This window comes from Scomber japonicus, chromosome 18, assembly GCF_027409825.1.
Source record: "Scomber japonicus isolate fScoJap1 chromosome 18, fScoJap1.pri, whole genome shotgun sequence".
Lineage (NCBI taxonomy): Eukaryota > Metazoa > Chordata > Actinopteri > Scombriformes > Scombridae > Scomber > Scomber japonicus.
Window position 1 is genome coordinate 10,356,716 of NC_070595.1, and position 13,871 is coordinate 10,370,586.

The 13,871-nt window shown below is 41.4% G+C and overlaps 1 protein-coding gene across 2 annotated transcripts; it reads right to left on the bottom strand.

Moving 5' to 3' along the window:
• Nucleotides 1-2,138: 2,138 nt before the first annotated feature.
• tefb (TEF transcription factor, PAR bZIP family member b) lies at nt 2,139-12,877 on the bottom strand. Of its 2 annotated transcripts, none has more exons than XM_053338684.1 (4): nt 12,719-12,877; nt 7,285-7,827; nt 6,490-6,707; nt 2,139-5,997 (listed from the first exon to the last, which is right to left on the bottom strand). In XM_053338684.1, the coding sequence occupies exons 1-4, from the start codon at nt 12,822-12,824 to the stop codon at nt 5,782-5,784; spliced, it is 1,083 nt and encodes a 360-aa protein (XP_053194659.1). In that variant the 5' UTR covers nt 12,825-12,877; the 3' UTR covers nt 2,139-5,781. The 2 variants fall into 2 exon arrangements, with proteins under 2 accessions (XP_053194659.1, XP_053194658.1); XM_053338683.1 differs by lacking the exon at nt 12,719-12,877 and adding an exon at nt 8,556-8,892.
• Nucleotides 12,878-13,871: the final 994 nt, after the last annotated feature.

Sequence of the window (13,871 nt, forward strand, 5' to 3'; positions counted from 1 at the left end):
AAAATAAATGGAGGAACTCATCATTTTATTGTACGTTTAAGAAAAAGAAAAAAAAAGACTTGGAGATTTGAAGTCACATGCATGTCCAAAAATGGGACTACTTTTGTGTTTTGTTTTTTTGTTTTTTTTCCTAAGCAGTTGTCAGATGATTCATTGCAAACGAGGTGTGCCGTTCAGTTTCTTCTACTTACAGATCTGGCAGGTGAGAGGTGCAAGGATGTCAGCCATTACTTCAAAAAAAAAAAAAAAAAAAAACCTGGCCAGTCTCTTTTAAAGGAGCAGTTTTTGTGTTTTTACACTTCAAGTAAACAGATCCCGCGTTTTAAACACGCCACAAATCAGCTGTGAACGCAGGCTAGTCTACAATCAGGGTTGAGAATTAATGAAGAGAAAAAAAAACAACAAGATTTTTGTATTCTGATGTCCTTTTTGCTTATATCAATGTGTGCATTTTATTTTGCACTTTGGAATATTTCATTGTCATAAAAGAAGTTTATTTTCTATGTAAAAAAAGAGGAAAAAAAATTTAACATTTAAGAGTAAAATAGATATAATTAAAAGTTCAGATGATGTATAAATATAGTGCTTTCTTTCCTGCCTGTATTTTATTATTTTTCCTATTTTGTATCTGATCTGTACACCCTGTAGATGTATAATGAATCTTTCACTACTGAAAATGCAATGACCTGTTTCTGTGCTGCCCCTCGGGAATGGGGAGTTACTACTGCAGTTTCTTATTGTATCAGATTCTTTTTTAAGTTTGTAATAAAAACAGATTGGCAAAAAATAAGCATGGGAGAAAATAAGCTAATTGTGTCATCCTCATTGTCTGTGGGTACGAGAGCTAAATGTGACGTGACTCTTCCGCTCGCTCATAGATAAAGCCACCTCTTAGTGCTCATGTGTGTGTCATACTCGGTTAATGTGGAACATATTGCAGATCAAAGATTATGAAAAAGTAGATCCCAGCTTTGAGAGAGAGAGAGAGAGGGGCTCAGATTGAAACACCGGAGCGTCCTCTTATTCCAGTAAACAAATTCAAGTGATGTTTTGATCAATAATTCAAAGCTGAAAGATGAAATTCTCAAATGTTGAGGAGCCAGATTGCTCACCACCCACCTCAACTGGACTCATCCCAGCAGATATTACTTTACATTTCATCATCCAGCTCCCTGTCTGTCTGTCTCAGTCTGTCTGTGTGTCTCAGTCTCTGTCTGTGTGTCCTGTGCTGTGTTCTTAGTGTCTCTGTTGGATCCAGCCATGCTGTTAGGTTAGCTGGCTCATGTGAAGCAAACACACAGGGTCTGTGCTTTCTATAGTAACATGTAGTGGTGTGACATTAATATGCATGGCTGGGCTGCTCCTTGGCTCCCCTCCACATCTTCATCATCCACTCTCTGCATCCCATCTCCCTCCCTCCCTCCCTCCATCTGACGGCTCACATGTCTTCGCTCTTCAACTGCATCCCTGTTCTCCTCCATCTCTGTCTCCATCCATCCCTTTGCCATCTTGTTCTCCCCACCTCTCTCAGCACTTCAGCCCCACCCTCCACCCCATTCTCCTTCACCCCCTTCTGCTCTCCCCTCCCCTCCCCTCTCCTCTCCTCTCTCCCTACATCCCTCCTACCACTTGATCCTTTCCTCTCCTTGTCTTCCCTCCCAATTCCCAGAGTCCCTCCCTTTCCTTTCTCCACCCTCCACCACAACCACTCCCCCAACACACACACACACACACACCCATCCTGCTGGTCTTTGAGGCTGCTGCTGTTACGCAACGCTGCTCCCTTGTGTGTGGATGTGATCATTACGCAACATCTCCTACTCCTCTGGAATACTGATGAGCAGCAGGACTGAGGCGAGAAGGGACAATGCAAAGAAAAACAAAACAAAACAAACCGTCTGGGAGAAAAATACATTTGGTTTGTGTTATATGTGCATTTGAGGTTGTGCATGTGTGCAAAGATGAGGTTAATGATAAAGAAGACGCCTCCATTTGTTCACAAATTGTGCTGCTATTGTTTCTTTGTCTCACAGCAGCGGTAGCAGCAGCAGCAGCAGCAGCAGCGTGCCTCCCATCAGAGCTGCTGCAGCTGGTCTGTGACTCAGGCAAGGTCAAAGTCAGAGTCCACATGTCATTAAATCTCAATTTATTTCATATGCATGATACAAGATACAGTTAGGACACAGTACTGCAGTTTCATGTATCTTGTACATGGTTAGGACAATACAAAACACCCAACAAAAACATATGTTTATATAAAAAAGAGAAAAAGAAAGCAAAACACCACAAAACAAATCAAACTTTAGAATAGTTCTCAATAGAGACGTTTAAATATTCTTTTCAGGAGTAATGTAGCTACTTTTAAATAGTAAACAAGGACGTCATTGATGCGAAGCACCCAAAACCAGTGCCAGCTGTTTCAGACCAGAACCTGCAAACAGATGTTCAAACCTGCAGATGTAGAAATGCGTATCTAGAGGTAAAGAAAACAATGGTGTAAATGACTGACATGTGCCAGCTGCTGGTGGAGCAGTGCTGCTGCATTTGTTTGTTTTTTAATTCATATTCTGAGTGTGATATCATTTTACATGTTTTATGAATTTTAACATCCAGATGTTGCTGTTGTTAACTGGTAAAATATATCTCTCTGAACAGGTGACTATTTATACAAACAATTAACACTTGCATGCTCAAGGTTTATCAATTTTTTTGATGATGAATGAATAAAGCACAAGATAACACTTCATGTTAGGTTACTGTGAAATAATAATATTCAATTGTCATTATTGTAATGACAATATGTTGTGTAATTACCTTAAAACAATATTTCCTACAGCTGGTGCAGGTGTTTTTAAAATTGCAATTACCATTGGTGTCTGTAGGTGGAGACAAAAATGTCACATCTGCATGTGTGAAAGCTGCAGCTGTTTTCCTGTAAACCTGTAGGACCTGCAGGCTGAGAGTCTGAGAGTTATAAGCCAGTTCCACAAGGCGCTTCGCATCAAAACAAGGTTTGCTACATACTGTATGCTGTTTTATAAATGACCTTGATTTATTGTCTGCTAAAAAGACTCAAACCAGTACCTTTAATCAGCTCAGAACTATTTTAATTCTGTTAAAAAAAGAACTACAATTTTGCATTCTTCCACTACACTGATATAGAAACAGCTTAATGCAGTGTATGTCAAGTCTGAATGTCGATGCAAAATCAAACGCATTGCTAAGAAATGTCTGTTATATTACACCATCAGAAAAACTGAAACAAACACAGAATCTATCGAGAAAACACAAAAGCACCAACTGGTCCAGTGTATCTAGATATAGATCAATCTTTAGTAGGTAGAAAATAATCCACACAGTGATCAAAAGATGCCGTTTTCAGCTGATGGTTGCCCCAAGATCAAGCACTGACTGCACAAAGAGAAGGGGTGCTATTATACAAGTCACTGAGGCCAAGACGTTCTGCTTTATCCTGAGACAAAGCTGTACAACAGACCATCAATCTACCCATCCAAAAACATGTCTGGTTTTCAGTGATGGTTTACAGACATAAGTACACTTGGTGTAAAATATTAAAGAAAAAAAAAAAACAACATAAAAAAACAAGACAGATTTTACTGGGTTTCATGCATTAGGATCCTAGACTACATAGGATCTAAACTGGAAGCACAAATGGGCATTTTTTTTCTATTTAGTACGCCATTGCAATTTTACATACAACATCATCACTGAAATAAAACAAGCATTACATAACAGAGTATTATTGCCACATATATTCTCTTTCCAAGATTACGGCGATTATGAGCACAAGCTGACCGATCACAAAATCTGCATCAGCCAAAGACACTTGAGATATAGAGTCCTATAACAGTCTGTAACGTATTTACTAATTTAGACACAGACTCAGCTGCTTTGGCAAAAAAAGAACTCAATTCATCAACTCTGATTTGAGGTTTTTGCCAAATGGAACCAAGCTGCATTTTTTTATGTGCTGTCTGCTTCAACCAACACCACTGTGTAGCCCTGCTGAACTCTTAACCTTTCAAAATAGGAAGTGTTGGATGAGGTAAATAAGAGTGTGCCCTACTCTCTGAATGTTTAGACACATGTATATACTGTATAGATATATATATAGAGAAAATGAATCCCATATAACCATATAAATCTGTTTTTAAAACAAACATCCAAAAGCACAGTTTACCCATTAAAGTCCCTGCTTAGTCATTGGTTTCATTTGAAGTATTGTTCCTCAAAAGGAAATAGAATAATCTGACATATTGTTGTACATCACAATCAACAGATGCATTATTACCATCAGAATAAATACAGCACTCATTGACTATTTGGCAAATATAAGGAATAGCATTGGGTTAATAATAAAACACACAGTCTGATTCCCTGTTGTAGGAAATAACGACTGTGAGACAATCATTTATTTACAAGATTTAGAAGCAGTCAACCTTGGGCCTGGCTAAATCTTTGAGAAAAAAAACAAACACACAATCCAGCCATCACTACACCATGACTCGGCACGCAGTGGCTCTAGCGCCCTCTACTTGCAGTGTGTAGTAAAATAAACATCCCTACATATAAACATACCCCTCCACCTGTGAGGGCCCTGGATATCATCAAACCTAAGCCTTTGACAGTGACCTGCAGGACTGCTCATTCATCAACATTAAAGAAAAAAATATATTTTACAGAAAACCCCAAATTTGTCTTCTTTAATAAAATCTTGTTGTGGGGCTCTTGAAGCTGATCTGAGGTTAGTAGAAAAGGAAATTGAAGCACAGTAGCTGTAAACTGTGGATCATGCATGTTTTTTTCTGAACAAGCTACTGCGTCTCCCACATTGGTTGTGGTTAAGGTAGACACCTGCCACTGCTATCATCTTTACACACTATGTGTGTTGAGTTTTTTTGTTTGTTTTTTAAAGAAAAAGTGCAAAAATGGATTACACACTGAGTTACGCACATCTATGTGGTGCAGGGAGATGGCTATACACACAAATAGTTTTTTGTGTGCACGGAGGCGTGCATGTGGGTTACAAGAAGGAAGAACTGTGACTGAATCACGCCACTGACAGACTCTCCTCCCTTTCTCCTCTGCTGACCTAAGGTCATTGCTTCCCCTATCTTCAGGCTGAAGTAAGCTGTCAATCTCCCTTCTGCTCCTGTATTCATCTGTTGCTCTCCTGTCACATGATGAATGAATCATCATCCTTCTTCTGAGCCTCAGCCGGAGTATTTTAAAGGACATACAGATACAAACATAAGTGCAACACCAGGAAAAGTGAGGGACGGGAAGTGTGCACCGTTCTAAATACACGACTAACGTTACTCATGCTTTGGTCCACTAAGAAGAAGTGCTGTGCAGTGATAAAAACTGAATTGTGGAGTATTTAAAAGCCTGTGGTTCTTTTGTACCAACCTGCTCTTTTCATATTTCCTGATTTTTGAGAAAATCGTCTTTAAAACAGACCATGTTTTCCATGTGTGTTTGACCATGGGAGTATCGTCCCCTTCCTTTCAGAGTGTAGGAGCCAGGCGCTCTCCACGGGCCTTCCTGTGACCACCGCTCCCAGACTGCCTCGCTGCCTGCCAGTGTGTATCCAAGATTCCAGCGTCAGGTCGAGCTGGAGCTTGACACAGTGACTGGAGGTCAGCAAAGACAACAGTGCAAATTTTGATTCCCTTGGTATTTGTGTCTGTGTTGAATTCTGCGGGGAAGGAAGTTTTGCTTTTGTCTCATTGACATTTCTTGGATTTTATTCTAAGTTCTTTACAGCGGGCCGTACTTAGCCTCATATCGGGCCAGGATGTTCTTGCAGCGACCACAGTCTTTCCGCAGCTCAGCCACTTGCTGTCTCAGCGCAGCGTTCTCCCGCTCCAGGAAGGAGGCGCGCACCGTGATCTGGTTCTCCTTCAGCCGCCTCGCATCGCGAGAACGCTTGGCTGCCACATTATTCTTCTTTCTCCTGCACCAGTATTTGTCATCCTGACAATGGAATGAGAGTGAATGAGAAAGAGATAAATTAAAAGGAATGGTAGAGATGTGGTTGACCAGTGAGGGATTTGAAACAAATGAACATCTGTGTTGTTCAACCCTCCCCCCATCTTTGGTCTCTAATCCACAAACAACAAATCATCATTCTATTTGCAAAAGCTTTAATCTTCACTGACCAGAGCACTGAGCTGTACCTTAAATGTCCCCTGAAACACAATTAAGGCTGTCTACTGTCTACTCTCTCTAATACCACATTTCACATCTGATTTTAACATGTTACTCCCAAATCTCCCATAAGCCTTTAGCTAGGTTGAGATCTTGTGACTGTGGATCTCATAGTCAACACTATTCAGTAAGCCCACATGCCCTGACTGAAGGCATTAATGTCATTTGTCACCCTATATATTAAGCTTTTGGTTACTATGACATTTACTGTTTCTTTGGTGCCTGATATACACTGTAGAAATGATTACATCAGCCTACCTTCTGCTCCTCAGGAACAAACACCTTCTTGGCCTTCTTGATCATGGGCTGCGGTTTGAGCTCCTCGTCAGAGAACTTGTGTTTACGCGGGTTGAACAGCTCTCCCCCCGGCACGCTGGACAGGACCAGGTCTGTGGGATCCGGCTGAAAATTAATGTCCACTTCGATGGCATCTGGGTCGACGGGGGAGGGTGTCCTACGCTCGCCAGCATTACGATCTACAGGTATAATGAGAAATTGCTTTGCATTAGATCACTGCATTTTGATTAGGACTGAGCTTAGATATTTTCTCAACAAAGCCCTGACGATACCAACTTTTAGTTTGGGGGAAAATGTGGAGACATGAAACACTAACAGGTCACAGTGGTGACTAGTGTTAGAGGTCACGTGCCAAATATATAAAGGCTATATGTGCTCACAGGTCAGTGTTTTGGCTCTGTGTCTATATATGCTGTTCTTAGCTCATGTTACAGCAGCATCTACATGGTTAGAGCAACTTAAACTACATAGTACAACTACACAACTAGAGGCTGCAGCTGAAATGAAAGGTATGCCTCAGTGTCCAGTATTCAGCTTATAAATACATCATGTCAGAGTCTGTGCCTGAAGGAATTCTATTTCTTAAGTAAGAAATAACAAGTATAATAAGGAACAGAAAAGACAAATAAAAACAAGTTATCACAAATAAAGACTAAATGTATGTAAAAAAACAACAAAAACACACATTCACAAAGAATCCCCCTAAGCTGTCCAAATGTTTAACAAACATAAACCCAATAAATCTAAATTACTCACTTGTTTTCTTCTCCTTTACTTCCACTGTTTCAACTGGTGCTGCCTCCTCGGGCAAAGACTCCTCCTCTTCTTCCTCTTCCTCTTCCTCTTCTTGTTCTTCCTCTTCTTCCTCCTCTAATTTAGCTGGTTGCAGTGTAGTGACTGTCACTGGCTCCTCTGCATCCGAGGTGACGGTCGAGGTGGCGGTAGCCGAGGGGGGAGATGCTGGGGCAGAGACAGAGACTGCAGCAGTAGCTGGAGTAGGAGTAATAGTGGCTGTAGCAATAACCTTGGGGATGCATTTGCCTTTGCCTCCCGCTGAGGTCAGAGTCTTCTGCAGCTCCTCCTCCTCCAAGCTCACAGGGATCCCGTTCTCCAGGAGGAACTCATCCAGGTCCATGTACTCCAAGTGGAAGGTCTCCCCATCGTATGGAATGGTCTTCTCCCAAATAGCTGGGGTTAGGGAAGCTGATACTCCGCCGCCGCTGCCACCTCCTCTGGAACCTCCAACGGCACTGGCTCCCTCCACATCCTCAGATGAGCACAGCTTCTCCTTCTCGATTTCTGCATTTAAAGACAGGGGGAACAGGAGTTAAATAAACGCATGCGTGCTGTGAATGAAATGTGCATACATGACTACAAGGGTCCATTCGAGGAGTCTCGTGCACATACACAGGAAAAACTGATGGAAATTGACAGGAAAGAGGAGGTGTGGCAGTGGTGTGACATTTAACAAAATAAAAAGGGGGTTAACAAAGGTGGGTAACAAACTGAGGGTCTGTCTATACGATTGAAATTGAGGGAGTTGATGCCTCCATGAAAGGTTTAGGGGAAACAAGAGAATGAACGAGGAATGGTACACCAAAATATGAGGAGGGGGGGGGGCTGCTTGTTCCACACAAGCTCTCCAAGAACACAAAACACCAGGACACAAACTAGGGACCAAATAACATCAGACAAATATGTGCAATAAGAAGCCCAGCAGTGTCTTTGTCCTCAGGTGTCTTTACAGTGAGTGTGCGCTGCTGGTAGAGCAGCACAGAGGAGTTGGAACTTTTTGTTCTTTTTTGTTTCCTCGCAGCCTCGGATTAAACTGGCGCCGTGCAACATACGGCACGTCCGTCCTAATCTCACATGATTCACAGCCAAGTCATTTCATCCCAATTTAACTGACCGTACTTGACATAAACATGTTAGTTTGTGCGCATTAAATAGCTTCAGAGACAAACTCGCAGAACAGACGGAAACAAAGTCGAAAACCGAACGAGGGGTTTAAACCGTGTCGTTCTTACCGTCGTCGCCTTCCTCCAGGATGTTAGGAGGGGGAATGTCCATAATCTTCTTTAAAACAAACGGGTAGGACTTCTGTGGAGCTGCCGCAGCGTTAACGTTAACGTTACCGCCGGGTTGAAGTCCCACTGCTACCGCGGCTTTGCCAGACATTGTTCCTGACTGTCAATCTCACACCAAACGATGTTCCTGCGGTACCGAGAGTTGCTTCGTCTGACAGGAAGCAACACAGACAAACTCAATATGGTCGTCTCTTGTTTTTAAAAAAAAAACAACTTCTGCTCTTTTCTAGGCTTGTTTGTCTACATAAACGTTTTAGGACGCAAAAACAACAGCACACAGTCGTCTTTTGTGTTCTCCGTGTCCACCGAGAGCGCTCCGTACAAATTCATGGGTCCAGGTCCCGCCCACTCTGGCTATAGTAGAGGCTGATTGGCTGCCCGCGCTGTCCGTGACTATGTATTTCAGCACCTGAGTGTGTATGTGTGTGCATCTTTGTTTGACGGTGTGGTGGATCCACGACGGCTCATTGGCCGCATAATGTCCACATGGAAACTCACTCTATGCATGGAAAACACTGTGCAGTCCACGCGCGGGGAATGTGCACCGCAACAAGAACATATGGTCTCGTGCAGCCTAAATATGAATATATTTGAAGAGGAAAGTGTCACTAATCGTGCATGCAAATTGCAGGAAAAAGATGCAGAGTGCATCCAATTTGGAGTAAATGAAATCAGACATTTGCACACTTAAGAGTCTGCATCTGCATAAACTCTCGTGCACACACACCCGCCCCCTTGCGCTCGTTCAAGGAGTTTCTGTTCTGTTACTCGTGGCCAAACACGTGCCACCGCCCCAACTGCTCTCACGTGAATGTACAATCTGTCGAGGGGCGTGGATTCAAGCACGTGCAGCCCAATGCGAGCTCGAGCTCTTCCTTCTAACAGCTGGCAGGTACAGATCCTTGATCAGACAGCTATTACCATTGTTACCAGCTATTACCAGCTATTACTATTGTTACCATTTAAGTGTTTATATGAAGCTATAATGTTTTGTCCACGTCAGTTTATAAGTCACTAAACTATAAAGTAAAGTATTCTTTTTAATATTTTATATATAAAAAAACTCATAACTGACGTCGTCCTATGAGCTTATTATTTCACACTTTGTTCAAATCTTGCACATTAAATGCCTGCAGTCCTACAGAGGAACATCTCACGTTTTCCGTGCACGCGCCGCAACATCGCACGCGACAGTGAGTCCTCTCCTGCATCCGTGCAGTGAGCGCGCGAGTGTGTCTCGCTCTCTTCAGCAAGATATTTAGGTTCATGTACACAATGTTCAAACTGAACGCCTCCCCACCCCTTCACCTCCACACTGCCCTCCCCCACCCACAAGTTCACCACAATAACAACATCAGTTTAACATGATGCTACACACAAGGTATAGATTTTAATGCAGTATAGTTGATCGTGTAAAGTATATGTGTGTGTGTAACTGTACATTATATTATCTTTGAATTGTATCTCCCTTTGTTGCATTCCAAATGTTATTTCAAGGCTTAAAGATGTTACATTTCTGTCATGTTAAGAGTCTGCTGGCATCATAGACTACAGCTGTGTCCTAACTCCATACTACTACTAATTAACACAGAATATGGTACTACATGTCAATTCCCATTAAATTCATGAATACCGATACTGATAGCTGGATCGGGTATCAGTGACAATGGGTCGATCTAGTGTCCGGTATCATTATTTTAATAAATAACAATTTATTTCATTTATATTTATATGTGCATTTGTTTGGTTTAAGTAGAATGATCCCAAACTCTTCCACACAGTGAGGCATGCAGTACCTAACCCTATGCATACTAATTACACTGGTATCAGATTCGTAGAGTCGACACCCAAAGCCCAGGTCTCAGTACTGGGACTGATAGGACTGATCGGTGTATCCCTAATTGTTATAGTTTTTGCAGTTAGTACACAAGAAATCGCCATCTACAAACTTATTTTTGCATGGTGTTATAGGACAATCTATCTTTTTTTTTTACTGTTATGAGTATACCTTACTTGTCAATTTTCCAGTGAAGGCACTAGCTTTGAGTTTGCAGGATGAAATTGGTACTTAACGTGGTGAGACTGTGTTTGTTGGATTAATATTGATGTGCTAGTCTGGTTGTGTGTGTTTAGCACCACAACCACAAACATCCCTTGAATTATGTGCGGTGCCTTTACTTGTACTTTTGCATGCTGAAAACACTTCACAGTATTCACAGCTGTTATTCATAACAACAGGAAAAACATTGTGCCTGTGTCTGCTTTGAGTGCACGGTACTTGCAAACATCTGCCGGACCTGTGAAGGAACACTTCTCACTGCCCTCTAGTGTCTGTTCACATTACTGGAAATGTATTTATCATCATGAAGCAGCACAGACAGGAGTTGGCCATGTGGTCTAACTTCTGTTTCAGGATAAATGAGAATAAGTTTTGTTTGTATTTAACATTAATACTATCTCATCAAAACACAAAAACTAAGAAAATTGAAGCAGTTTTTTTTTATTTCAGTGTCTTGTCCATAGCAGGCCAGAGCTTTGCTGTTAAGCCATTTTTACAGACACCACAGTGTGAATGTGTTGCATGCATGGTGAGAAAGTTCAGTAACAAGGTCATGAAAAATAATGCAATGATAAATATTCTGGTGCTGACTGTGGCAGAAAAGTGTTTATTCATGTCAAAATAAATAATAATGATGTATTAAAGCATGCTGTTTTTAAAGAATCTACACTGAAAACGCTGCTTAAAAACGAGCTGAACGCGAGAAGAAGGTGAGGAATGAAACAACAGGGTGTCACCAAGAGGCTGACGAAAACAATATGCAATGATTATGGGTCGTAAATAAAAGAAAGAGTTGACAGCGAGGCGGCTTATCAGTGTCACATCACCTTATTAGCAGGCGCAACAGACATGATGGTATAACAGTTGATCTAGTGATGTATGCAAATGTGTTGAAATCACTGATAATAAACACGTGTAGAAGTTGGAAGAATGAATTACATTATATAGATGGGGTATCAGCCACTTTTTAGGGATAACACAGCAGAGTGTATACAAATGCTGAATAATAACATCCAAACTATGCAAGCTGAATATTTTTAGATGAGTTCAATAAAAGATTTCTGGCCATTTCTTTATTTAATGTCTTGAAATCTTAAAATTAAGCAAGAAGGGGCCCACTCTCCCTGTGGTTGAGTCATTTAAGGTTCCCTATTGGTCCCACACTCTCTGGTTAAAATACAGGACCTTTGCTGATGTCTAAAATGCCAAAAGAAAAAAAGAGTATACATCAAGAACTGAGTGTATAAAAGAAACTGATGATCTGATGATGTGATGAAACCTTGAGTGAAGATTGTTTCAGTGTTGTTGCATCAGTTGAAGCCTGACATATTGTGAGTGTATGGAGAAACAGCACAGACAGTCCACAGACATTAAACACATCACTGCATTTGATCACCAGTGCATGTTTTGAGTCAATCAGAGCAGCCAGACACATTACCATGGAGACATGACCCTACATCAGATGCATCTGATCGGCAATCAATGTGTTAATATATCCACTCAATAGCTGTTGGTTTTAACAGTGACTGCTGCAGGAACAGGGCTGTGTGGGGTGTGTGTTTTGAAGCTGCCCAGACATCAGCACGGAAGTTGTCTGCTTCTTGTATATAGTAATAATACTTTACACCCATAACAGAGAGAAGTAGTGACAGTGTGAAATACTCTGTTAAGAGTAAAAGTCCTGCATTCAGAAGTGTACTTATAATTAAAGTTTTATTGTATACCTGATAATAAAGCAAAATCATTACCAGTAATGCAATTATTATGTCCAGAGCCAATTTAACTGTACATAATAAATGAAATAAGTCTACTAGTAATACGTTTCTTTTTTTTTGGGGGGGGGGGGGGCACAATTAAACGGTGAGAAAAGAGAAGGCATTGTTAGTGATTAAAACAGGAAAGGGGTGGGGTACGAGTAAGGTATAACATGGAAATACTAACAAAAGTACCTCAGAATTGCCCTACAGTACTTAACACAATTATATTGTCAAACAACAAACTGAACTCCTCTGCTTGACAGAATATGAGGGAATAGTCTCCTTACCTGTGTCATCAAATGCAGGGAAGCAGACAGGATAGTCAGCCAGGGACTTGAGGAGATCTGGAACGTCGCTCTTATCTCCAAAAATCATTTGGTTAGCGGTTGTCATGATGGACGATATAAGTATCTGCTTTAGTCTGAAAGAAGAGTCCAGTCCGGTCCAGTCGCGGTAGGAGTAGTGTCACTGTGACTGTGAGTTCTCAGCTACTGACTTCACTCACTTTTAACCAACTTTGTAGCGGGAAGCATCACGGGGACGCCTGCATGTGTCCAAACAACTTGTACTGTAAAGAACAGGGGAAACCGCGCCCCCATACGCTGCTGCTTGGATGACAGCCTGTCAGTCACACCGCAAGGCCAATGGCAGCTATGGAGGCGGGTATAACGACAACAACAACCTGGTGCAGCAGAGAACATTTCACCCCACGCACGACTACACGTGAAGCCAGGAGAGGACAAACTATGGCGCGAGGCCAGGACAACCCAAGCTCCCCGCGCCATCTAGTGGTCTGTTTGAGTAGTGCATCGAAAAGATGACGGCATGTGAAAGCGGAGGAATATTTCAAAGATGTCACGGAAAGGAAAGCACAGGCTTCAATAATAAAATGAACGATGACTGCAGGACCACTGTCACGTACTGAGAGACAACGCAGCCATTATTCATGTAATTAGGAACACATTTTGCACAAAATGTCTGCTGTGAAAAAAGGCAATTTTCTTTACTGACAGTGGAGTAGATAGTAGAATATCACACCGTAAAATATGTAGAAGTACAGCAGGGTTATGAGTAAAATGTCAAAAGACCACCGTTTTAGTTAAATGTACTTCAGTGTGTAGAATTTAGTGTCCTCTATGGAACCATATAGGCAGAAATGGGATATAAAATGCATAAATATATTCAATTAGATAAAGGCAGTACATTCCCAGCCTATATATTGTAGTCACAGGTCTTATCGGTCTTATCTTCACAAGCTTTACTTCTCATGAAGCTATACAATGAATGAATGAAGTCTCAAAATAATAATTTGGCCAACAACACCTCTCTGCTGATTCAAACAATATGAGCCTGCAAAACACATGTACAGTATATCATAATTAAAAATACTGAAAGTTGATTCAAACCACAAAAAACACACTATGTCTTTGCAAGAGTGCA